Raw genomic sequence first — 27,332 nt, forward strand, 5'->3', positions numbered from 1 at the left:
ACCTGTTCTCTCCAGTACTTTTAGAATTCTATTAAATACATCTGCTAATACCATATGACTTGTTGTGCTGAAATTATATCCCAGTTGTCAGGGATGAGAATTTTTTATCTTATTTTTTTATTTATTTATTTGAGAGAGAGAGAATGGGTGCACCAGGGCATCCAGCCACTGCAGATGAACTCCAGGAGCATGTGCCACCTTGTACATGTGGCTTATGTGGGTCCTGGGGAATCATACCTGGGTCCTTTGGCTTTGCAGGCAAGTGCCTTAACTGCTAAGCCACCTCTCCAGCCCAAGATGAGAATATTTTAATTTGATGTAACTACTGTTCATGAATTAAAGACAAATTTTGGTAATGCAGTCTGTACATTTGTACAATATATTTTCTGTACCATAGTCTTAGATAGATTGTGATGAGACACCTTATAGCTCCTTATAAACCAGTTATTATTATGATATTTTCTGTTAATGCTGGGAGCTGCTCACGGTATAGCATCTCACATAAGAGCTCTGCATGTCTCATGGATAAATTACCAAAGACGGGCAGGAGATCTTTTCTTAAAATATTTTTTTCAAGAAAGAGAAAAATGACTTAATTCATTAAGAATGAAATTCCACATAGTCATTTTTCTAAAGTACATTTTTATGAATAAAAGTCCCTTACTCAGGGAGTTTGGAAAGAGCATACAGACAAAAGAAGCTCCAGTCTCAAATATTTTTGTCATTAAAGCATAATTCAGCTGCAGTTCTTGAGTGAGATAGTGTCTCCCAGAAGAAAAGAGACTTTGTAAACGGTGCTTTTTTCCAGTGGACATGTTTTTCTCATAATCTAGTAAGACACAGATCTAATTTCCATCTTCACATTTCTAAAATGGATTAATGCAACTGAGTCAGTCCATATATAAAATATTTTTTGTTTTCAACTTTCTACCAAGTTGTTTATTTTGTTGCTGTTGATATAAGTAGATATATATATCTCCAATTGAATTGATGGAGGGAAATGGTAGAATGAAAATTATTGGAAAATCTTAGAAGCTTATATTCATTCCTAGAACTATATCTAGAATAGGCATATTCATAAAGACATGAAGTAAATGAGATTACTGTGAGGAGGGGAGAGGAGAAATAAGAGTTGTTACTTCATAGTTACAGAGTTTGTATTAAGAATAATAAAAAAAATGCCAGGCATGATGGTACACATTTTAATCCCAACACTCTACTCGGGAGGCAGAAGTAGGAGGATCACCATGAGTTCAAAGCCAGCCTGAGACTACATAGTGAATTCCAGGTCAGGCTGGAGTAGAGTGAGGCCCTGCCTGAAAAAAACAAAAAAAGGCTGGAGGAATAGCTTAGCTGTTAAGGCATTTGCCTACAAAGCCAAAGGACCCTGGTTTGATTCCCCAGGACCCATGTTAGCCTTATGCACAAGAGGGGCACACATGTCTGGAGTTGGTTTGCAGTGAGTGGCTGGAGACCCTGGTGCACCCATTCTCTCTCTCTCTTTCTCTCTCCCTCTTTCTTTTTCTTTTTTTTTTTTTTGGTTTTTCGAGGTAGGGTCTCACTCTGGTCCAGGCTGACCTGGAATTAACTCTGTAGTCTCAGGGTGGCCTCAAACTCATGGCGATCCTCCTACCTCTGCCTCCCGAGTGCTGGGATTAAAGGCGTGTGCCACCATGCCCAGCTCTCCCTCTTTCTGTCAAATAAATTAAAAAAAAAAATTTTAAAAAACCAAAAAAAATAGAATAATAAATTGAAGTAGAGGTGTATAGTAGCACAGAAGTTTGAATGTAATTAATACTACTGAAGTATACATTTAAAATTTATTCTAATTTTAAAAAATGGCTGGGCCTGGTGGTGCATGCCTTTAATCCCAGCACTTGGGAGGCAGAAGTAGGAGGATCCCCATGATTTCAAGATCACCCTAAAAGTACATAGTGAATTCTAGGTCATCCTGGGCTAGAGCAAGACCCTACATCCAAAAAACAAGACAGCCATGCATGGTGGCACACACCTTTGATCTCAGCACTTGGGAGGCTGAAGTAGGAGGATCACTGAGTTTGAGGCCACCCTGAGAGTACATAGTGAATTTTTCCAGGTAATTTGGGCTAGGGCAAAACTCTACCTCAAAAAAACAACAGCAAAAAAATGGGGCTGCAGAGATAGCTTAGTGATTAAAGCACTTGCCTGCAAAGCCAAAGAACCCAGGTTCAATTCCTCAGGACCCACGTAAACCAGATGCACAAGATCGTATGTGCAACCTGAGTTCGTTTGCAGTGGCTAGTGGGCCTGGTGTGCCATTCTCTCTATCTGCCTCTTTGTCTCTTTGAACTAGCTAACTAACTTTTTGTTTGTTTGTTTGTTTTTGGTTTTTCAAGGTAGGGTCTCACTCTAGCCCAGGCTGACCTGGAATTCACTATGGAATCTCAGGGTGGCCTCGAACTCAGGGTGATCCTCCTACCTCTGCCTCCCGAGTGCTGGGATTAAAGGCGTGTGCCACCACACCCGGCCTAACTAATTTTTTGTTGTTGCTTTTCTGACGTAAGGTCTCACTCTAGCTCAGGCTGAGCTGGAATTCATTGTGTAGTCTCAGGGTAGCCTTGAACTCACGGCAGTCCTCCTACCTCTGCCTCCCAAGTGCTGGAATTAAAGGTGTGTGCCACCACGACCAGCAAAAATTTTAAAAATTGTTTTCATTAAGGCATAGTGGGACACGCTTTTAATCCCAGCACTCTTGACACTGGGGTAGGAGGAATACTGTGAATTCCAGGTCAGCCTGGGACTACAAGGTGAGTTCTAGGTAGCCTGGGCTAGAGTGAGACCCTACCTTGGAAATACAAAACAAAACAAAACAAAATTGTTCTAATTTGCCTGGCTTGGCCCACACCTGTAATTATGTACTCAAAAGGGCTTTGTCTCTAAAAAAAGACAAGGCTCAGGTGTGGAGGCCTTACATATCTGCCAAATATGTCCACAAGAAGGTTGAATGTAGTGAATACAAAAGATCTTTAAACCTGATAGGAAAGCCAGACGTGGTGGCACATGTCTGTAATCCAGGCAATTTGGGATTGATATGTGACTGCAATGCCGGCTGCCACAGCCTTGGGGCAGTGAAAGCTGAGCTACCTCCTCCTTGTTCTCAGCAGTGGCGGAAGAGAAGTTTAGCTTTGAGACCACATCCTGCCTGTCGGCTCGTCAGAACAGCTGTGATACTGTCAGTACCTGAGTTTGGATTCCCAGAGTCCGTGTAGCAGGAGCATCTAATCCTAGTGCCCTTCTAAGAAGAGAGGGGAGGCAGAAGCAGGAGAATTGCGTGAAAGTTCACCTGCCAGTTAGCCAGGCAGGTGCAGCAGTGAGCGAGAGACCCTGCCTCAAACAAGGTAGAAGGCAAAACCAACCCCCCAAGTTGTCTGTCATCTGTTGTCCACGTGTCCAACATGGTATTCATGCACCTGTATGAACACTGTCCCCCACCCCCCATACAACAACAACAAAATTTAAAAAAAAGGCTAGACACATCTGCAAAGTTCCACAGTCTCTCAAAACAGTACCACTGCCTGGAGACCACATGTTCAAACACATGAGCGTGACTGGGGCAGTCATAACCAACCACAGCACAGAGCAGGCTCAGAAAGAAGGAAGCAACACTAATCACCGACACTGTTAGTAATTTGCTGGATATTTATGCAACTCCTCTTGCTGAATAGCTACTCAGAAAAAGCTGTGTATTGATCACCTGAATTTAAAGCTAGGAGAGAAAATGAGGGTGGTTCACAAATGCTAAATAACTTGCCCAAGATCACATACATAGGAAATAAAGAAGAGTAGCTTATATTCATGACCCTGAAGTCTAAACTGACTTTTTCTCAATTATAGAAAACTCTGTCTAGTTGTTCATTCCTATATTCTTCTGATTCATCTTCTGCTTTTTAGAAACCTCAAATAGCTGTTGCACATAGTCAGAGAACTGGTTTCATCCAGTGGGAGGAATATGGCAAAAGTACTATGTCAATTGCATCTTAACCTGAAACCAGACCCTGAATTTTCCTTAAAAAGGGGGGAGGGGCTGGAGAGATGGCTTAGTGGTTAAGGCACTTGCCTGCAAAGCCTAAGGACTCATGTTTGCCTCTCCAGGTCCCATGTAAGCCAGACACACAGTGATGCAAGCACAAGGTCACACATAAGCACAAGGGGGCACATGCGTATGAAGTTCAATTATAGTGCCCGGAAGCCCTGGCATGCCAATTCTCTCTCTTCTCTCTCTCTCACACACTGTTGTTGTTGTTCTTGTTGTTCTTTTGTTTTTCAACAAGGAGTCTCACTCTAGCCAAGGCTGACCTGGCTTTAATTCTGTATTCTCAGGATGGCCTTGAACTCACAGCAGTCCTCCTACCTCTACCTCTCAAATGCTGGGATTAAAGGTGTACACCACCACGCCTGGCTGACTTTCCTTTTATTTATTTATTTTTTAATATTTTATTTTTATTTATTTATTTATTTGAGAGAAAGAGAGAGATACAGAAATAGGCAGGTAGACAGAGAGAAGGGGCGCGCCAGGGCTTCCAGCCACTGAAAACAATGCTTGCACCCCGTTGTGCATCTGGCTAACGTGGGTCCTGGGGAGTCGAGCCTCGAACCAGGGTCCTTAGGCTTCACAGGCAAGTGCTTAACTGCTAAGCCATCTCTCCAGCCCTGACTTTCCTTTTAAAAGAGAGCATTTGTGGGCTTGGGAGATGGCACAGCAGTTAAGGGTGCTTGATTGCAAAGCCTGTGGGTCTGGGTCCGATTTCCCAATACCCCCATTTAGTCAGATGCACAAACTGGCACGTGTCTGGAGTTCGTAGCAGCAAGAAGACCTGGCATGCCATTCTTTCCCCCTCCCTCTCTTTCATAGTTGAATAAGTAATTTTTTTTTTTTTAAGAGAGAGCACTTGTAGGCCAGTCATGGTGGTGAGCACCAACTGGAATTCCAGCTACTCTGGAGGCTAAGGTAAGAGAAACACGACTTCAGGGTCAGCCCTACGTAGTGAGTTTCAGGACAGTGTGAGCTACATAATAAAACCTTAGGACACACACACATGGAGGGGAGAGGCAGGAGGAAAGAGAGAACTTAGAATATTGGCACTGTCTGCTTTTCAAATTCAGGACCAGTCCTATCTACTAAGTTTAAATTATTTAACTCTCTTGGAAAAAATCATGAGCTTCCCACTGCTCCTGGAGTTAAGTACATATTCATTTCAGCATTCAAGCTCTCCAACTTTGTATATCTCATATTCCGGATAACAAGAAATACTTATTGATAGCTATCCTGTTGTATATAACTTTGTTTTATGTATTTCTCTCAGTCTGTAATAGTTTCTAAACCTTAAATTTTCTCCTTCTTAAAATTCTACACATCTCTTAAAGACTTGGGTATACCAGCTTAAAAATTGTTTTAGGCATGGCTTAATCCCAGTACTCAGGAGGCAGAGATAGGAGGATTGCCATGAGTTCTAGTCCACCATCAGACTCCATAGTGGATTCCATTTTAGCCTGGGCGAGAGGGAGACCCTATCTTGAAAAACCAAAATGAAAAAAAAAGTTTTAATTGGGATAGAAAGATGGCTTAGGGTTTAGACACTTGCCTGCAAAGCCAAAGGACCCAGGTTCAATTACCCAGTACTCATGTAAAGCCAGATGCACAGAAGTGGCACATGCATCTGGAGTTCATTTGCAGCAGGTAGAAACTCTGGCATGCCCATCCTCCTTCCTTCCCTCCCCCCCCCCCCTCTTCCCCTCTTCCTCTCAAATAAATGAAAATAAAATATTTAAAAAGAATAAAATTCTTTTGATTACCTACCCTGTTTTGCTAGTAATATTTTACTTATTTGCAAGCAGAAAGAGATAAAAGAGAGACAGAGAGATTGGGTACACCAGGGCCCCCAGCCACTGCAAACAAATTCCAGATGCATGCACCACTTTGTGCATCTGGCTTTACATAGGTACTGGGGAATCAAACCCCAGTTGTTAGGCTTGCAGGTAAGCACCTTAATCCCCGAGTCATTCTCTCCAGCCCTTGTTTGTGCTTTCTCCCCCACCCCACCCTCCCTTCTGCTTTTTGAGGTAGGATCTTGCTCTAGCCTCAGGCTGACCTGGAATTCACTATGTAGTCTCAGGCTGGCCTAGAACTCACAGCAGTCCTGCTACTTCTGCTAATATTAAAGGTGTGAACCACCATGCTGGGCTTGCTTGTGCTTTCTTTTCTTTTTCTTTAAAATTGGGCACACCAGGGCCTCCAGCCATTGCAAAGAACTCCAGATACATGTGCCACCTAGTACATCTGGCTTATGTTGGTCCTGGGGAATTGAATCTGTGGGTCCTTAGGCTTTCCAGGCACATGCCTTAACTGCTAAGTAATCTGTCCAGACCTTGTTTGTGCTTTCTTATACTAGGTACACATACTTAGGATTATTTTTATGTGCAGATATACAATAGCCATTTCTCATAGGCTTCAGATCAGTAGATTAATGTAATACTTAGTGACTGCTATGCACTTTTTCAATTATCCCCTAAAAACTCTTTGAAATTGTCATTTTAAACCTCATGCATATGAAGACACTGAGAGCAATCCTTACTTGGCTACGATGACTGTTTCTTCAACACAGGAACAACTTCTGCCATCCAGTAACCATGGTCTAGTAACTCCTCACAGTGCAGCAATAATAATGCTCACGTTTCTCTTCGTTCCACAGTACCTCGGGCATGTAGAAGTTGATGAGTCAAGAGGAATGCACATCTGCGAAGATGCTGTAAAAAGATTGAAAGCTGTATGTATTTGGCAGTTGCCAATATTTATATACTGTTGATATTTTCTTATAAAATTGTTCTCATTAAATTTTAGCTATCCAGCATCTTAGTACGAACAGTGTTTCTCTCAAGGCAAAAGACGTGGGCTTACAAAGAAAAGATACTGGTATCTCACATTGTCCATCTAAAGATACAAATCATAGAGACCAGTCTTTTTTATTTTAACCATGTATTATCCAAAATGTGCTTTTGATTTATTATAGCCCATATGAAATCTGGTAGAAGAAGAATTATCTAATGTCAGAATAAAAATATTATAGTTAACATCCTAACCTAATTGTGATAACTGGGCTATACATTATATTAATTTTAAATCTGTAAGAACCAGCATTCCAGGAGGAAAATAGAAAATAGAGAACCCTGTCTCAATGCCTGATGAAGTTTACTTTGGGGGGACTTAATATCTTGAGTCCTGCTCCCTGCTTCCTTTTCTATGCCCCTGTAATGTAAACAGTCTATTTCTACTTCCTTTTCATAATTTTGGAATGAAGAGTCCATTTTCAGGATAAATAATGTTTCCTTTGCCCAGTAGAACACATCCCAGGTTCCTGCTTGTGTATTTAGGCAGAAGAGAGATTGGATTCACAGTTCATAAAGGACCAGAGTTACTTTCATATTTTCAGTAGGTTTGAGAAATGTTCCATGAACTCTCAAGTCCTCTTACAACCTTCTTTCTCTCGAATACTTGGCCTCTCCCTACTTTGGTGTGACAGCTTTGAGCATTACTTCTGCATGCTCCTGTCCCAAACAACATTAAATTTGTGTTGCTTTGGGTTTGCTAGTATGGTGGGCTGCCACAAGTTTGGCTACTAATAGGTGCTTTTTATTTCTCAATTTGCTGAATAACCCAAACTTTCCTGCTTTATTTATATAGTTTATGTTACCTCTTAATCCATATCTTAGTTATAAAATGTATCAAATTTTAAAAATATCTCAGAGGGTAATTTTACTTTAGAGTAAATGCCTAAATCTATTGTAAGAAAAAAAAAATAGAGAAATCACTGATTGTAGAACACAAAAATTAACTAAAGAACAGCAACCTAGTATAGACACAATATACATACATACATTCTGGTCATTTGAATTTCTAAATGATTAAAGTCCCTCCCAGTTTTTCTGTCCTCCAGGTAATCATTGTTAAGAGGGCTTAAATGCATGAAACTATAGTTTTATATGTCTGCTATCTTATGACTATTCCTTAGCTAAATATAGACTCAGATAATTTAGTTTTTGGTTGTTTTTTTTTTTTTTTTTTTTTTTTTTTAGGTAGGGACACACTCTGGCCCAGGCTGACCTGGAATTCATTATGTACTGTCAGGCTGGTCTCAAAATTATAGCAGTTCTCCTGTCTCAGCCTCCTGAGTGCTAGGATTAAAGGCATCCATCACCACACCCAGCTTAAATTTTTTTTTTCTTTTTTTTACCAAAACTTAAAGGATGAAAGCTGAGTTTCTTCTCTTTACAAAATAATTCTTAGTTCCTCTAGAAAAATAAGATGAGTTTAAGAATTAATTTCAATATAATTATTTTCCCTTCTTAATTTTTTTTTTTGAGACAGGGTTTCACTTTAGCCCAGGCTGACCTGAAACTCACTCTGTAGTCCCAGGCTGGCCTTATACTATGTAGTTCAGGTGGCCTTGAACTCACAGTGATCCTCCTCCCTGTGCCTCCTGAGTGCTGGGATTAAAGGTATGTGCTACCATGCCCAGCTTTACTTTTTAATATATTTTTAAATTTTATTTATTTATTATTTGAGAGAGAGAGAGAGAGAGAGAATGGGCACATCACTGCCTCTACCACTGCAAACAAACTCCATGCATGTGCCATTATGTGCATCTGGCTTCTGTGGGTACTAAGGAATTGAACCTGGGTCTTTAGGCTTTGTAGGCAGGCACATTAACTACTAAGCCATATTTCCAACTCTGTTTTTATTTATTTATTTATTTTTGAGGTAGGGTCTCACTCTAGCCCAGGCTGAGCTGGAATTCTCTATGCAGTCTCAGGCTGGCCTCAAACTCACAGTGATCCTCCTACCTCTGCCTCCCGAATGCTGGGATTAAAGGCATGTGCCACCATGCCCTGCTCCTATTTTTATTTTTTGAGATAGGATCTCCATGCATATAGCTCAGGTTGGTTTGGAACTTTCTATGTAGCCCAAGCTGACCTTGAATTCTTGATCTTCCTGTCTGTTTTCCAATGGCTGGGATTGTAGGCATGAGCCACCACTCCTAGCCTAGAGTATTTTATAACATGGTATTACTAATGCCAAGAAATAAGAGACAACCCTTGAAATACATTGTAATGTCTAAGCTTTATTTAAAATAGATTAGATAGCCCTAAAACAAACTAGAAATGATTATTAAAGCTGTAAAACTTAGGTAGCTTGAGGGTAAGAGGCCAATGTGGAATGAGTCTGGAGGAAATCTTATAATTCAGAGGATGACTTTATTCTGTAAGGAAAAATAAAGATAGTTAAGCTTGCCTAGAAGATACTGACACATTATTTGTAGTTGTTTCATTAGCATTCAAGTCCCCTTTTTTGTATGCTGGAGAAAAAACCCAAGAGCTCACATTCACCAAGCACTGTTACACTGAGATAACTTCCAGCCTCTCTAGGTTTATTTGTTTTTTTTTTTTTTTTGCCATGTGTCAATTTTGTTATTTGTTTGTTTGTTCTTTGGTTTTTTGAGGTAGGGTCTCACTCTGGTCCAGGCTGACCTGGAATTAACTCTGTAGTCTCAGGGAAGCCTCGAACTCACGGTGATCCTCCTACCTCTGCCTCCCGAGTGCTGGGATTAAAGGCGTGCACCACCACACCCGGCTGTTTTGTTTTTTGAAGCAATTTCTCTTTGTAGCCCATGCTGGCCTTGAACTTGATGATCCTCCTTCCTCAGACTCTCCTGAGTGCTAAGATTACATGCACTGGTTTTTAAACTTTATTTTTATAAATAGCTTTTTATTATAAAAGCAAACTATGTACTTAAACTTTCCATTTATTATATCCAATGAAACTTGGCAGTATTATCAATAGGCTTTGTAGTGCTATACTGAGAATCTTGCAGAAATAGGAAATCTTCAGGATGTTGTCCCAGATCATGAGCTCATATAAATTCCTAACTTTTATGTTCCTTTCATATTTTCACTATGTAGAAATATCTAGGTACTTAAAAAAATATTTTTGGGGGCCAGGCATAGTGGCACATGGCTTTAATCCCAGCACTCGGGAGGCAAAGGTAGGAACATTGCCGTGAGTTTGAGGCCACCATGAGACTACAGAGTGAATTCCAGGTCAGCCTGGGCTGGAGTGAGACCCTACCTTGAAAAACCAAAATAAAAAATAATTTTTTGGGGCTGGAGAAATGGCTTGGCAGTTAAGCGCTTGCCTGTGAAGCCTAAGGACCCTGGTTCGAGGCTCGATTCCCCAGGACCCATGTTAGCTAGATGCACCAGGGGGCGCATGCGTCTGGAGTTCGTTTTCAGTGGCTGGAAGCCCTGGCGCGCCCATTCTCTCTCTATTTGTCTCTCTCTCCCTCTCTCTCTGTCACTCTCAAATAAGTAAATAAAAATGAACAAAAAATAAAAAAAATAATAATTTTTTTGGGGGGGAACCAACATTCTTCTAAGAAACATCCACTTCAGATCTACAACTGTTGTTTCAGATACTTACATTGTGCCCTTGTTGCTAGAGGCTTTTGTTTGATTTTGAAAGTTCATAAAACTTCCTTTTAGAGTTTTGAATGAATGAAAACAAATATAGGATGTACTAGATTACAGAGGAATAAAGAAATAAAATGCCCTTGAAATACATTGTAATGTCTAAGCTTTATTTAAAATATAAAGAACTGTATAGCTCAGTATATCAATTAAGTGGCAAAATGGACACTTTAAATTTGTGAAATTCTTATCTCCAACATCTTTGATTAAAGGAAAATGGTGGTGCATGCCTTTAAGCCCAGAGATGGAAGGATTGCTGTGAGTTTGAAGCCAGCCTGGAGCTACCAAGTGAGTTCCAGGTCAGCCTGAGCTAGAGTGAGATCCTACCCTGAAAGGAAAAAAAAAAATTTTTTTTTTTAAATTTTATGTAAGCTGGGTGCAGTGGCTCAAGCGGAGGCAAAGGTAGGAGGATCGCTGTGAGTTCAAAGCCAGCCTGGAGCTACCAAGTGAGTTCCAGGTCAGCCTGAGCTAGAGTGAGATCCTACCCTGAAAGGAAAAAAAAAATTTTTTTTTTTTAAATTTTATGTAAGCTGGGTGCAGTGGCTCAAGCGGAGGCAAAGGTAGGAGGATCGCTGTGAGTTCAAAGCCAGCCTGGGACTAGAGAGTGAGTTCCAGGTCAGCCTGAGCTAGAGCATAACCCTACCTCGAAGAAAAAAGATGTGTGTGTATGTGCATATATACACACATACATACATACATATATATTCATTTTTTTACAGACCATCTTAACATTGTATACATAAAATAACTGTTTTCGACTGATTTACTTTGTAACTTAATTTCAATAATTAGCTACCAGAGGATTTAAATTGCATAGGATAAATGGCAGAAATGGCTGCTTGTTATTTTTGTTGCCTATATATTACAGAGTAAAGAGTATTATCATTTATCAACAAATTTTGTAAATATTGTTTGAGGTTCTATCTTACTTCACTGTGGTCCAAAGTGCCCTTCATTTTAAAAGGCCATTTCTTCCCATTGTCTTCTAAATGTCTATCATTCTCTTTCTTGGTTTAGACTAGTTTCATTATACTACTAGTTCCTAATATGTTGTTTTTTTATTCATTATTTGATATACTGTTTTAATATATGTTCTTATTTTAGCAGGTTAAAAGAATCATAACTTTTTTTAAAAGAACATTAATATTCTCTAATCTAATAATTCTTTTATGCATTTTGCATGTCATCAACTTTTTCATTAACATCTGGGGCCTTTTTTAAGAAAAAGGAAAACTCTGTCTCTAACAAGAGCTTTTCTAGGTGCTAAATTAAATATTAACAAAGTTCCTTCTGTCACTTCCCCGTCTCTCATGAATGGTGAATTTTTTAACCGTGGCTGCGTCCTTGAAAGCTGATGGCTACTCACAGTCTAACAAAACTAGGGTCACCAAACTTGGCAGCAGAAATAAATCTAGTCCTATCATGATATCTACCTCAATAACATCATTGGTTTTCTAGCTTCAGTTCAAAATATTTTGTGGAAATATTTGATGCTCTTTGTGACTTTCAAAACTAAGAGGAAAACTTTGGTGTTTGAGGAGCACTGAATTAGTTTATAAACTGAGAGGCTCAAATTTCAGTATGCTTGTTTTTTCTTAGACATTTATCTAACAATAAAGCTTGATTATTATAAAAAGTAAAGGCACTGGGCATGGTGGCACGCACCTTTAATCTCAGCACTTGGGAGGCTGAGGTACAAGGATTGCTGTGAGTTCAGAGCCAGGCTGGGACTACAGAGTGAGTCCAGGTCATCCTGGGCTAGAGTGAGGCCCCTCCCCTGAGGGGGAGTGTATGGAGTAAAGGCTTGAAAATTACTTTCAGCCCCAACTAGGAAATGTCAAGTGAGATTGGAAAGAGTTAAAACCAATCTATTTATATAAGTTCTTCACAGTTTATTTAGTGACCAGTTTACATAAAAGTCACTTAAAAATTGGGACCAAGGGCTGGAGGGATGGCTTAGCAGTTAAAGCATTTGCCTGCTAAGCCAAAGGACCCAGGTTCAATTCCCCAGGACCCACGTTAGCCAGATGCACAAGGGGGCGCACGCATCTGGAATTCGCTTGCAGTAGCTAGAGGCTCTGGTGTGCCCATTCTCTCTCTCTTTCTCTGTTAAATAAATAAATTTAAATTTAAATTTAAAAAAAATTGGGACCAAGCTGGGCATGATGGCCTTTAATCCCAGCACTTGGGAAGCAGAGGTTGGAGGATCACTGTGAATTCAAGGCCACCCTGAGACTAAATAGTGAATTCCAGGTTAGCCTAGGCTAGAGTGAAACCCTACCATAAAACAAAACAAACAAACAACAACAAAAAAAAATTAGGACCATAGATCATCATGCCTTTCTTATCCAGATAGTTTCAGAACTGTGTGCTTCCATCAATGGAAGTTTCTTTTATTTTTAAACCAACATCATTTGAAAAGAAAACAATATCCCTGTTCCTTAAATTTTGTTTGTGACCTCTTGACATGGTTTGGTTCTCAGATATGTTTTAAGCTCCAGTGTAACATTAGCCTCTTGTTCTTCACAAATGATTTATTTTGAAGCTGAACTAGAACATATCTGGATTTCTCCATGTGTGCTATTAAATCAGTGTACCTACACATACATACAGGTTGATAGAAGTAGAAATAGGTGGAAAGGCTATGATTAAGCTTCTCTTCAGTAGAATGGAAGTTTCTCTGAGTGATATCTTGAACTCTATAAGAAAAACTATGGCAAGGACTATTGGCATGGTCTCATAATTTAATTCTATGAGTTGCAATTTTTGTTATGTTTTATTTTAATTGCTGCTGCTGTATTTTTACACTGCGTGGTATCAAACTCAGGGCCTTATATATACTAGGATAGACTGCTTTACCACTGAGCTACCCCCAGTCCTGCTGTAGTTTTTTGTTGTTTTTATTTTTATTTGATTTTGGTTTTTAGTTTTTGGAAGCAGGGTCTCTCACTGTAGCCCATGCTGACCTGGAACTTCCTCTGTAGCCCATGTTGGCCTCATATTCACAGCGATTCTTCTACCTTAGCCTCTGGAATGCTGCTGTTAGCAATGCATACCACCTTACCTGGTTTATTATTGTTTTTTGTTTTTCCAGGCTGACCTGGAATTCACTATGTAGTCATAGGGTAGCCTCAAACTCATGGTGATCCTCCTATTTCAGCCTCCTAAGTGCTGGGATTAAAGGCATGTTCCACCATGCCTGGTTTACTATTGAATCCTTAAAGTATTTTATTTGCCAGGCATGTTGGTACACGCCTTTAATCCCAGCACTCGGGAGGCAGGATCACCATGAGTTCAAGGGCACCCTAAGACTACATAGTGAATTCCAGATCAGCCTTAACTAGAGTGAGAACCTACCTCAAAAAATCGAAAAACCAAAATATATATATATATTTTCCCCCATTTATTAGAGAGAGAAAGAGAGAGAGAATAGATGTACCATGGGCTCCTGCTGCTGTGAACAAACTCCAGATGTATGCACCATGTGAATCTGGCTTTATTTGGATGCTGGGGAATAGAACCTTGGCCATTAAGCTTTGTAAGCAAGTACCTTGCTTTCCAACCCTTATTACTGGTTTTGACATGGAATATCATTGGGTTGTACAGGCTGGCTTTAAACTCATGATTTGACAAGTGTGCCACCAGGCCTGGCCCACCATAGGGCAGATTTTATGTGATTATGTGCTCACTTTATTTTTAGTTTTAAAAATATTTTTGTTTATTTACAAGCAATGAGAGGGTGAGAGTGAGAGAGCCACACCTCTTTCCTCTTCAAACAAACTCCAGACACATGTCACTTTGTGCATCTGGTTTTACTGGGTATAGGGGAAATCAGATCCTGGCCAAGAGGCTTTGCAAGCAAGTGTGTTTAACCAGTGAGCCACCTCCCAGCCCTCACTTAATTTTTAATTGCTAACTTGCACAGTGTTGCCATATAGTTAGCTGCTGATTCTATTTATGTTTGCAGTGCTAGGAATTGAACCCAGGGCCTTGCTTATACTGAACACATGTTCTGCCACCAAGTTATTCCCTCGGTCCTATTTTGTTCTATTTTTTTGTTTGCTGTTCTTGAGACAGGGTCTTGCTGCGGAACTCAGTCTGGCCTTGAACTTACTATGTAACTATTTTTTTTTTCTTTTAAGAGCTAGGGTCACACATGTTGTGAAGATTGGCCCTGAACCCCTGGATTCAAAAAATCCTGCCTCAGCCTTCCATGTAGCTTGCACTAGAGGCACTGACTACCACATCTGGCTACCACTAATTTTAAATTGAAAAATGTGTATGGAACCGAGTTTCTTAAACTCACTATTACAAATTTAATATACAAAATTATACCAAAATCAATATGTCTTAATTTTTTCTCTGCTGCCAAATTTGGACAATCTGTTTGAAAAATAGTGATTACTGAATTAAGTAGTGGCTCTGCATGAATATAGGATCTGAATTCTTCTCTTTCTGTGGATTCTTAGGCCACACAGCGTGTTTCCCTGCATTTTCATGCACATTTCCTTTTTCCTTTTCACTCCTGGTATGGATAACTCTTTAAAACTCTCCTCCCCTCCTCTTCTCCCACTCTGCCCTCTCCCTACTTCTGTGTGTGCTTACTTGATGTGAAACCCTGGGACATGTAGCCCACACAATAATAGCCCTCGACTTGTCCCCCTGTTCCTCCAGGAAAGGAAGTTCTTCAAAGGCTTCTTTGGAAAAGTAAGTTTGATGCTGCAATTGTGCTTGTTTTATAAGGAGTTACACCCCTAGTGTAGCATGACCTGTTCCAAGAGTGCAGCTTTTTGGTTCTTCATAAAGCAGAAATTGATGTGAATGGATAAGGAAATTAACAAGTTAGTTGCTATCTATGTTGTTACCTGTTTTTCTTTTGATATTAAAGCTGATGCTTTCTAGGAAAGTCCAATAAATGGATCAAGTAAGTTTGGTGTTTTTTTTTTTTTAATATGATCTCTTCAGCAATACTATTAACACAAAATTCTGTTAAGAGATGGGTTCTAATTAGTGGCCCAATACTGATAGAGAAATGGAAAGAAAGTGAAAATTTTACATTCAGTATTATTTTTTATTATTTGATAGAGAGAGTTAGAGGCAGGCATGGAAAAAGAGATTGAATGGACCAGGGTCTCCTGCCATTATAAACGAACTCCAGATGCATGCATCATTTTGTGCATCTGGCTTTACATGGGTACTGAGGAACTGAACCCTGGCCATCAGACTATAAAGCAAATGCCTCTAACCACTAAGCTATCCATCTGTCTAGCCCCTACTTTTTAAAATCTAAGTTAAGTTTCAGAAGGATAAGTAAAAATATATTGATATCTTTGAAGAGCCCATGATTTTTTTTTTTTTTTTTTTTGGTTGGTTGGTTTTTGTTGTTGTTTTTGAGGTAAAGTCTTACTTTAGTCCAGACTGACTTGGAACTTACTCTGTAGTCCCAGGCTAGCTTCGAACTCACAGTAATCCACTTACCTCTGCCTCCCAAGTTCTGGGATTAGAGGCATGTGTCACCACACCTAGTTTCTAATATACTTTTTTTAACCTGGGCTACTTACTTATTTTTATTTTTTATTTTACCAATTTATGAAAAATTATTTTAATGGTCTATCAAAATCTGTCCCATGTAATATTCTTTACATAGATACCTCAGTACTTTTATAGTAATGACAGCAAAGTGTTCAGATCTATCAGTACATTTTTATGTATGTGTGCATGGATCTCACAGATTGGAGCCTGGCTTCAAACTCACTATGTAGCCAAGGGTGACCTTGAATTCTTGATACCCTTCCTCCATCTCCCAAGTGCTAGGATTACAAGCATGTTCCTGGTTTATATGGTCCAGGGCAATCAAACCCAGGTCTTCATAAAGGCTAGGCAAGCATTCTACCAACTAAGCTATATCCTAAACCCTCTAACTTTCATTTTAAAGGGTAATGTGTTCTCTTTGGAATTTATTTCTGGTCAGTTTACTTTATTAGTAGCTAAAACTTTAAAGAACCTTTTTTTTTTTGTTTGTTTGTTTTCAAGGTAGGGGCTGTAGTTCAGGCTGACCTGGAATTCACTATGTCATCTTGGTAGCCTTTCGCTCACGGCCCTCCTACCTCTGCCACCCGAGTGCTGGGATTAAAGGTGGGCACTACCACGCCCAACAAGAACCATCTTTTTAAATAACTGACTGCTGCTACCACATTGCATAACCCACAACCCCATAGGGAATACCTGCAAATCCACTGAGGAGAGTCCCCAGCAGAATGGGGGCAGGGACAGAGAAGCGAGGATCCCAATATGTGATGTATCCATACAAAAATATGTTAATAATAATAATACTAAAAGAAAAAAAAGAGAGAGAAATGGAGAGATTGCTCAGTGGTTAAAGGTGCCTGCATGCCAAGTCTGATGGCTTGGGTTTAATTCCCCAGTTAAAGCCAATTACACAAAGTGACACATGCATCTGGAGTTAATTTGCAGTGACAGGAAGCCCTGACATGCCCATTCTTTATCTGTCCTTGCAAATAAATAAATACATTTTTTAAAAGATAGAAGAGAAGCTTTGTGTAGGTTAAAAATAAAACACTTCCTTCCTCGTGGTAGCTAACCTTTTATACTACAACTAGAAAAAGAAGTGGAGGTTTATGTACCTATTGTTTCACTGAACTGGTCATCATTCATCTTTTCTGGTATGTGAATACTTTTTTCAGAAATAATTACATTTGGAAAAAGATCAAAAGAATGCAGATCTTGGGGTTGAAGTGCCTGGTGAAGCCTAGGCTGGTCATTTACCAGCAGCATGATATTTGTATTATTTAATTTCCTCTTATATAAAATGTGGGTTAAAAATAGCATTTATCAGTTGGGTGTGGTGGCTCACGGCTCTAATTCCAGCACTTTGGGAGGCAGAGGTAGGAGGATCACCATGAGTTCAAGACTGCCTTGAAACTACATAGATCCAATTTTTATTTATTTACTTATTTATCTATGAAAAAGAGGCAGAGAGAGAGAGAGAGAACTGGCTTGCCAGGGTCTCCAGCCATTGCAAACAAACTCCAGAGGCATGTGCCACCTGTGCATTTGGCTTTATGTGGGTACTGGGAAATTGAACTCAGATCCTTAGGCTTTGCAGGCAAATGCCTTAACCACTAAGCCTCCAAGATCCAATTCTCTTTTTGTGTTTTTGTTTTATTTTTGTTCATGGTAGGGCCTCACACTAGCCCAGGCTGACCTGGAAGTCTGTAGTCCCAGGCTGGCCTTGAACTCACAGTGACCCTCCTACCTCTGCCTCCTGAGTGCTGGGATTAAAGGTGTGTGCCACCACACCTGGCCATTATCCAATTCTTTAGTCTGCTTACAAAGTCCTCCATGACTAAGCCTTTCCTCCTACCTACTTTTCTCCCATTCCATTGTTCCTCACTTAGCCCACTTTCAGGACATACTGAAATACTTAGAGCCTGAGATTTGCATGTTATTTTTGTCTATGCCTTGTACTGATTCTATGTCTGGCATGTCTACTGTCATTTCCCTACTTCCCTTACCCAACCCTAGGGCACTGAGAAAAGTTATTTGAGGACCCAGTTCTGTCTTGGTAGAGCTTTTCCTAATCCCACAGATAGATTTGATTGTGCCCCCTTCCTTGTACCTTGTTTTCAGCTCACTCTAGCACTTGTGACTATATTACTTCTTTCTTCTTCTTCTTATTTTTTTTTTTGAAGTGTCACCTCTCAATGGACTGTGATACCTTGATGTGTTTGCTGGTCACAGGCACTCATACAATGTGTGGTTGATATTAAGATGAGGAGCCTGGAGTGCATCACAGTAGCTCATTTAAACAAGAGAATGCCTTCATAGCCCGTTCTTGTCTTCAGCCTTTGTTCTCCTTTCATTTTGTTTATATCTTTGGAACACTTAAGAAAGGACATTAAGTCACTCTTGCATTCCATCCTAGCCAGAAGAAATCAAATATCAACTTATTCTCACAATTCTTGGGTGTCCCTCAAAAGAAAGAAGTCTTTTTCTAACCAGTAAAAGGATATTTATGTTGCAAGATTTTAAGATATTTTCTGGCCTGGATATTCATATCCTCACAGTGCCTGACACTACCTACATAAGACCTTTGTCATAGGAGGAAAAGATGATGACATCAAAATAAGAGAGAGACTGATTGAGAGGAGAAGGGGATATGATGGAGAATGGAGTTTCAAAGGGGAAAGTGCGGGGACATTGTTTATAATCATGGAAGTTGTTAATAAAAAAAAAGTTTTTTTTAAAGATTTTAAGATATTTTCCTAGTAATCTTTAATCTTCCTATGTCTTTAAAGGTTTATATTCATTTAATATAAAACTAAAAAAAACACAAGCCAGTTCTGTGCTAATTTTGAGGCAAGAAATAATGGTTTTTAAAGAATGTAAATAGAATAATGAAACTATACTGCTATTTTTAACCTGAAAATTTCAAAATCTCGCTCTACACATTGGAGCGGTCAAAGAATAGTGGAATGGGCAGCGAACCCATTCAGACGCGCCTGCTACTCTCTAGACACCCAGTAGAAGCTGCTTGTGCTGTAACTCCTTATGCATTTAGTGTGCACTTGACTCTTTAGTTCTCTTGGTTTATTTTTTTAATGGGTGAAGAATCTAGTTATCAGTTCTTTACCCTTTGTGGAATGTATTACCTTGATTTTAATTCTATCTATACCATCTCTTAATTTTACCTTATTGTTTTGCATTGTGTTTCTAAAATAATGGCTTTGGGCTTGTTCCTGAATGTTTCTGCAGTTTGGCTTGAGTATCTGGCTTTGGGCATTCCTCCTGAACGTGGACTTCATCTGTACTTGTGGCTTTTGGAAGGTGGAAATCAATGTTTTCTATGGAAGGTGACTTATTTTTTTTAACATAATACGTGTTTGTGTCTTTCCCCCTCTTTTTTTTTTTTTTTTTTTTTTTTTTTTTTGGTCCATCCTCATAAAAGACTGGAAAGAAAGCTGTAAAGGCAGTCCTGTGGGTATCAGCAGATGGACTCAGAGTCGTGGATGAAAAAACTAAGGTATGATTTTGTTTTTGTTTTGAGGCAGGGTCTCTTGCGCAGGCTGGCCTCAAATTTACTGATGATCCTCCTGTCCTTGTTTCTCAGGGATTAAAGGCTATCACGCCCATCTTTATTTACTTACTTATTTATTTATTTGAAGCAGGGTCTCACTGTAGTCCAGGCTGACCTGAAACTCATCCTGTAGTCCCAAACTGGCCTCAAATTCAGGGCAGTCATCCTATCTTTGCCTCCCAAGTGCTGGTATTAAAGGTGTGTGCTACCATGGCTAATGGCCAAAATTCTAACAACAACAAAAAAAAAACTCTTGGGTTTCTGGCCCAAGAAGACCAAAAGATAAAAATTGAGGTAATAGTCATTGGAAAATGAAAGAAAAATCCTAGCTATGAGAGAACAAAAGGAAAAACCTCAAATTCTCTGTGTGATTTCCATTCCATTCTCTTCTCCCTTAACTATGTAGGTGTAACTCCAAGTAGCCCAGCTAACAATATAAAGGCTGTGATTTGAACGGCTATCTAAAAGATAAATATACCCATTTGAGTGTAATCAAATCAACTACCTCCTAAAACCAAAACCCACACTTCAAAACAATAGAGTCCAGACTCTCACAATTAATAACCAAAACACCTACAATGCAGCACTCAGTTATTTAGCATACGAAGAAAAAGGTTGATTCATTCTCACAGAAAACAAGACACCCAACCTCAGAATGGTCTAGGCATTAGAATTAGGCAAGAACTTTAAAGTAGGCATTATAACTACTCTGTGATAGGAAAGAATGAGCACTTAGAAAAATTTCAGCAGAGAATTTATGAAAAAGAAGGAAATAAAAATTATGCTCTTGAGCCAGGTGTGGTGGTGCATGCCTTTAATCCTAGCACTCAGGAGGCAGAGGCAGGAGAATCACCATGAGTTCAAGGCCACCCTGAGACTACATAGAGAATTCCGGGTCAGCCTGGGTTAAAACGAGACCCTACCTTGAAAAAAAAAAAATGTATGCTCCTGAGAACTATAGTACTTGAATTTAAAAATTCAGTGGATGGTGGGTATGTTGTTAGTTGAGAAAAGGGAAATATAGAACAGTATATATTATTGTACTGCTTTGTGTAACAGAGATATTAAGGACTAGTATATGTTTTTGCTGTATTTGTAAATAAACCAGAAGGATTGAATATATTGATTTATCTATTGTCCAGTTGAACATGGCATGTACAATGAAAGAAATCTAAAACTAGAACCAATAGACATGTGTTTTCCAAGTTTAACTGTGACTGGTCAAACTACGTAGACTGAGCTTTTCTATGGCCTGGTTGTAGCCAGTATCTGGGTTTTGATTGTAACATGAACACCCTAGATTTATTCTGAGAAGTCTGAATAACTCATAAATCCTCTCTTGCTTTGTGCTTCTCATTTTCTAGGACCTCATAGTTGACCAGACAATAGAGAAAGTTTCCTTCTGTGCCCCAGATAGGAACTTCGATAGAGCCTTCTCTTACATCTGTCGTGATGGCACCACGCGACGCTGGATTTGTCACTGCTTCATGGCTGTCAAGGACACGGTAAGCCCAACATGGTTTATTTCATCATGAGAACTCTCAGTTGAGATCCTTGCAAGTGGTTTCAACCATGCAGTTTCCATCATATTCTTATTTTTTTTCCTGTTCCCCCCCCCCCCCAAGGTAGCCTGTCATTCTAGCCCAGGCTGACCTGGCACTCACTTTGTAGTCCTAGCTGGCCTTGAATTCACAATGATCCACCTACCTCTGCCTTCCAAGTGCTGTGATTAATAAGTACATGATGCTAAGGCTACTCTTAGAAGTGCCCTGCATCTAATTAAAATCTCTTTGCAGCCGAGCATGGTGGTGCATGCCTTTAAGATACCCAGCACTTGGGAGGCAGAGGTAGGAGGATTGCCAAGAGTTCGAGGCCACCCTGACACTACATAATGAATTCCAGGTCAGCCTGAGCCAGAGTGAGACCCTACCTTGAAAAACAAAAAAATCTATTTGCATGCAAAGAGAGAGGATGAGAGTGGAGGGAGAGCAAGGGAATGGGTCCGCCAGGGCATCTTGCCCTGGTAACAAACTCCACACACATGCACCACTTTGTATATCTGGCTTTACATTAGTACTAGGGATTTGAACCCAGGCTGTCATGCTTTGTAGGCAAGTGCCATTAATTACTGAGCCATCTCTCAAGTCCAGGAGATAGATATAGATATAGACATAGATACAGATACAGATATAGGTGTGTGTGTGTGTGTGTGTGTGTCAGTAAAAGACAGGTCTGTATTCCCTTGGCTAAACTTGAACTTGCAGTCCTCATGCCTCAGACTGCCAAATAACTTGGAATACATGCATGTGCCACATATCTTAGACTATAGGCGTGTGTCTACTTATTTAAAAAAAAAAATGTGTTGTTCTCTCTCATATATGGATCCTAGCTACAGATGATTGGGCTTCTGCGTGAGAATGAAAATACTTAGTAGCAGAGGCCAGAGGTAAAAAGGAGACATCAAGGGTAGAGAAAGGAAGGGAGGAGGATACTTAATAGGTTGATATTGTATATATATAATTACAATGATTGTAATGGGGAGGTAATGTGATGGAGAATGGAATTTCAAATGGGAAAGTGTGGGGGTGGGGAGGGAGGGAATTAGCATGGGATATATTTTATAATCATGGAAAATGTTAATAAAAATTAAAAAATAAATAAATAAATAAATAAAATTTTAAAAAAATGTGGTACTGAGGATTGAACTCAGGGCCTTGCCAATTCTGGGCAAATACTATACCAGTAAGCTATCTCCCCAGGCCCAAAATTAAATGTATGTTTACTAACATATTACTGACACTGAAAGGTACTTACAGATTTATTTAGTAGCAAGGAGGCTACTACAAATGAAATAAATGAGTTGAAATATATGTTCCCTTGATTAAAAGATAGTGAGGGTTACAGAGATGGCTCAGTAGCTAAAGGTACTTGCCTCAACCAGCCTGCTGGCCATACTTCAGAACCCCAACACCCACTTAGAACTGGACAAAAAGTGGCATACTCTTCTGTAATCCCAGTGCACCTACATCATTGGGAGCCAGAGTCAGAAGAATCAGGAACTTCTCAGGCCAGGGACTCTGGCCTTCCCAGTGGCAAAGAAGAGAGACTTTGTCTAAATGTGGAAGGAGAAGATCAGTACCCTGAGGCTGCCTGTGACATCCACATGCCCATCGTGTCACATGTGCCACACACACACACACACACACACACACACAATTTTGCTTAAAAAGAAATCCTGTGGGGGCTGGAGAGATGGCTTAGCAGTTAAGGCATTTGCCTGCAAAGTCAAAGGACCTCTGTTCAATTCTCTAGGATCCACGTAAGCCAGATGTACAAAGGGGCACATATGTCTGGAGTTTGTTTGCAGGGGCTGGAGACCCTAGCATGACCATTCTCTCTCTCCCTCTCTCTGTGCACACGCCTCTCTCTCTCCCTCCCTCTCTCTCAAATAAATAAATGAAAGAAAGAAATGCTGGATGTGGTGGTCCATGTCTTTAATTCCAGCACTTAGGAGGATTGCTGGGAGTTCAAGGCCAGCCCAAGACTGCATAATGAATTCCAGATCAGCCTGAGCAAGAGCAAGACCTTACCTTGGGAGAGGGGGAAGTGGAGTGGGAAGAAATGCTGGGACCAGGAGATGGCTAAGTGGTTAAAAGCACTTGGTTGCAAAGCCTAAGGACCCAGGTTCAATTCCCCACTACCCATCCAGTAAAGCCAGATGCATAGGGTGGTACATGTATCTGGAGTTTGTTTGCAGCAGCTGGAGGCCCTGATGTGCCCATTCATTCTCTCTCTTCCCCCTCTTTCTCTCCCTTAAATAAATAAATAATGTTTTAAAAAATATGTATTTATATGTAATTGTACTGTAATGCCCAAAAAGCTTTAAAAAACATGCTTTCCACAGGGTGAAAGATTGAGCCATGCAGTGGGCTGTGCTTTTGCAGCTTGTTTAGAGCGTAAACAGAAACGAGAGAAGGAATGTGGAGTGACTGCTACATTTGATGCCAGTCGGACCACTTTTACAAGAGAAGGATCATTCCGTGTCACAACTGCCACTGAACAAGCAGAAAGAGAAGAGATCATGAAACAAGTACAGGATGCCAAGAAGGGTACAGTCTGTTCTACTGCCACATGTGTTCATGCCATACAGTCTGACCCAAGAGATTTCTATTTTGAAGGTGTCAGGCACACATTTTCCTTCTTTATTTTTGTTTTGTTTAATGGATAAGAGAGAAAAGGCGTGCCAGGCCCTCCAGCCAGTGCAGTCAAACTGCAGAGGCCTGTGCCACCTTATGTGCATGTGTGACCTTGTGCTTGCATTACCTTGTGTGTCTGGCTTAAGTGGGATCTGAAGAGTCAAACATGGGTCCTTAGGCTTTGCAGGCAAGTGCCTAACTGCTAAGCCATCTCCAGCCTGGGGACACGTTTTCTATAATCAAAAAGAACCAGTGGGGCTAGAGATGTAGCTTATAGTAGAACACTTGTCTAGCATGTCTAGCACATACTGGGCCCTGAATTCTATCCCTAGAATACACACACACACACGCGCGCGCACGCGCGCGCGCGCACGCGCGCGCACACACACACACACGAGAAAGAGAGAGAGAGAGTGTGTGTGTGTAGGTGTGTGTGTGAGAGAGAAATCCCCAATGAGCATATGAAGACTTTAAATAGTAAAGCTGAAAACCTCACAAAAATGCATTTCTGTAGAGTGGTTGGATGGCTTAAAAACTGTATATTCTAGCCGGGTATGGGAGCACATGCCTTTAATCCCAGCACTCGGGAGGCACAGGTAAGAGGATTGGTATGAGTTCGAGGCCACCCTGAGACTACATAGTGAATTCCAGGTCAACCTGGGTCAGAGACCCTTTCACGAAAAACAAAAAAAACCTTGCCTACTCTTTGCATTATAGTACGTTCTTCTGGGAAAGCTGAGAGCACAGCTGAAGAAGCTACAGAGGCAGTTTGTTCATGGTCCCATCCTGGGACAGATCTGTTTTTCTTTTTGTTTTTTTTGTGGTTTTTTTTTTTTTTTTTTTTTGGTCTTTCAAGGTAGGGTCTCACTGTGGTCCAGGCTGACCTGGAATTAACTCTGTAGTCTCAGGGTGGCCTTGAACTCATGGCGATCCTCCTACCTCTGCCTCCCGAGTGCTGGGATTAAAGGCATGCGCCACCACGCCCGGCTTTGTTTTGTTTTTTTAAGGTATGGTCTCAACTTTAGCCCAGGCTGACCTGGCACCACTCTATAATTCCAGGCTGGCCACAAACTCACAGTGACCCTCCCACCGCTGTCTTCTGAATGCTTTTAGGACCAAATTTTAATTCTGATTTATGTGATCTCTATGAGAAGCAAATGTCATCATAGAACTGTGTCATGGAGAACGAAGCACAAGCCCAGGGTTTAGGGCTGCAAAGAGAATGCTGGCTTTGATGCTGGCAGAAAAAAAATATTGCGGGGGGGGGGGTTATTTTGGCTTACAGACTTGAGGGGAAGCTCCATCATAGCAGGGAAGATCACTGGCATGAGCAGAGGGTAGACATCACCAGGTCTGGCAGAAACTTAACAGCAGTGATACTGTGTTTATTAGATGGCTGCTCTAATCTTCAATGCTTTAGTCAAAAAATAGGGATTTTGAGAGGTCAATTCATAACTCCTGTAATCTGTTAATTTTAGTGTATGGTTTTATGGAATTTGAGCATTTGAAATCCACATGGTATCATAGCAGTAATGCCTGTGCAGCTAGGTGTGGTGGCAGACGCCTTTAATCCCAGAACTTGGGAGGTCGAGGTAGGAGGATGACTGTGACTTTGAGGCCAGCCTGGAACTACAGAGTGAGTTCCAGTTCAGCCTGGACTAGAGGGAGACTGTACCTCGGAACAAACGAACAAACATTAATGCCTGTACAAATTTGAAGTTGCTGCTTTTTAGGCCCATTAAGTTAGGTTGGGTTTTGCATTATTCTCTAGCCCAGGCTGGCATTGATCTCAACATACACAGTTCAAGGATAACCGTAAACTCCTGAGCCTCCTGCCTCTACCTCCCAGATGCTAAGATTGTAGGGCATGTGCCACCACTACCAGCTGTTCTTTTTATTTTTGATTTTCGAGTTAGGGTCCTACTCTAGCCTAGGCTGACCTGTAATGCACTGTGTAGTCTCAGGCTGGCCTCAAACTCACAGCGATCCTCCTACCTCAGTCTCCCAAGTGCTGGGATTAAAGGCGTGTGCCACCACGCCCAGTCAAGAATTGAGGTTTTCAGTTGAGTTTTGGTTTGGCTTTTGGTTTTTTGAGGTAGGGTCTTTCTCTAGCCCAGCTGGCCTGGAGCTCACTCTGTAGTCCCATTCTGGATTTAAACTCACAGTGAGACCCTCCTACCTCTGCCTCCCAAATGCTGGAACTAAAAGCATGCGCCACCAGGCCCACTTAGATTAGTTTTTTGAGGTAGTATCTTACTCTAGCCCAGGCTGACCAGGAAGTTACTCTGTATCCCCAAACTGGCTTTGAACTCACTGCGGTCTTTCTTACCTCGGCTTTCCAAGTTCTGGGATCAAAGGTGTGCACCACCACACCTGGCTCAAGAATCGAGTTTTAAAATCTACAAGAAATTAAGAACATTTGGATAAAATTTTTCCCAAATCAGAATAAGACACAGCTGGTACTCATGTGGAAACAGTCTTATGTTTATGTTTAATGTAATTTAGACTTTATTGCATCCTGTGTTCAAATGGACCAAATGCATCTTATCCATGATTTTAGACTCCTTCATGCCATTTTTGACACTTATATGGTTAATTAGATCTTTCTGGCTTTGTCACTTCCAAAGCCAGCTTCACCTCCTTCTTCCCCCACAAACATTGGTAACATGGACCACCATGATTTAAAGGACTTTGCATGAGGACTGGATTGGAAATGGACTGTTTAAATCTGCTTCAAAGTTTTAGTCTATGACTCACTGTATGAGAATAAAAGATCAAATATTTGTGTCTGATAGATGTACTATGTAACATATAGTAATTGTTAAACCTTATCTGTCTGAAAAGTAGACTTGAACCATCTTCCATCCTGTCATTTATTTATTTATTTATTTATTTATTTATTTATTTATTTATTTGAGGCAGGATTTCACTCTCACCCAGGCTGACCTGGAATTTACTATGTAATCTCAGGGTGCATCGAACTCACAGTGATCCTCCTACCTCTGCCTCCTATGTCTAAAAGACATGTCTCTAAAAGACAGGATGAAGCTGGGTGTGGTAGTGCATGTCTTTAATTGCAGCACTCAGGTGGCAGAGGTTAGGAGGATCACTGTGAGTTCGGGGCCATTCTGAGATTCCATAGTGAATTCCAGGTCCACCTGGGCTAGAACAAGACCCTACCTCAAACAACAAAAACAAAAGAAAAAAAGAAACAAAGACATGGGGAGGTATATGAGTAACAGGATAAAAAGATTTCAGAGCTCTTGACTCTGTAAATATTAGATCCTTGCTAAGATCTAAAGTCTTCTTTGGTCTGCAGAAATGGCTTAGCAGTTGAGGCACTTGCCTGCAAAGCCAAAGGACTCAGGTTCATTTCCTCAGTACCCACCATATAAAGCCAGATGCACAAGGTGGCACATGCATGTGGAGTTCATTTGCAGTGAACTCCTCTCTCTCTGTCTCTCTCTGTCTCTCTCTCTCTC

At 40.5% G+C, this 27,332-nt stretch overlaps 1 protein-coding gene across 6 annotated transcripts in view; it reads left to right on the plus strand.

The window, feature by feature from the left end:
- The window catches only part of Numb (NUMB endocytic adaptor protein), a 124,278-nt gene that overhangs the window by 88,766 nt on the left and 8,180 nt on the right, over positions 1-27,332 (plus strand). For 4 of the 6 annotated variants that reach the window (XM_045154070.1, XM_045154075.1, XM_045154071.1 and 1 more), the window contains 5 exons: positions 6,729-6,803; positions 15,232-15,264; positions 19,526-19,600; positions 21,019-21,159; positions 23,559-23,763. In XM_045154070.1, coding sequence (XP_045010005.1) covers positions 6,729-6,803; positions 15,232-15,264; positions 19,526-19,600; positions 21,019-21,159; positions 23,559-23,763 — 529 coding nt within the window. The remainder of the gene's footprint in view (positions 1-6,728; positions 6,804-15,231; positions 15,265-19,525; positions 19,601-21,018; positions 21,160-23,558; positions 23,764-27,332) is intronic. The other 2 variants (XM_045154074.1, XM_045154076.1) reach the window with 1 other exon arrangement.

This window comes from Jaculus jaculus, chromosome 7, assembly GCF_020740685.1.
Source record: "Jaculus jaculus isolate mJacJac1 chromosome 7, mJacJac1.mat.Y.cur, whole genome shotgun sequence".
NCBI classification, from domain to species: domain Eukaryota; kingdom Metazoa; phylum Chordata; class Mammalia; order Rodentia; family Dipodidae; genus Jaculus; species Jaculus jaculus.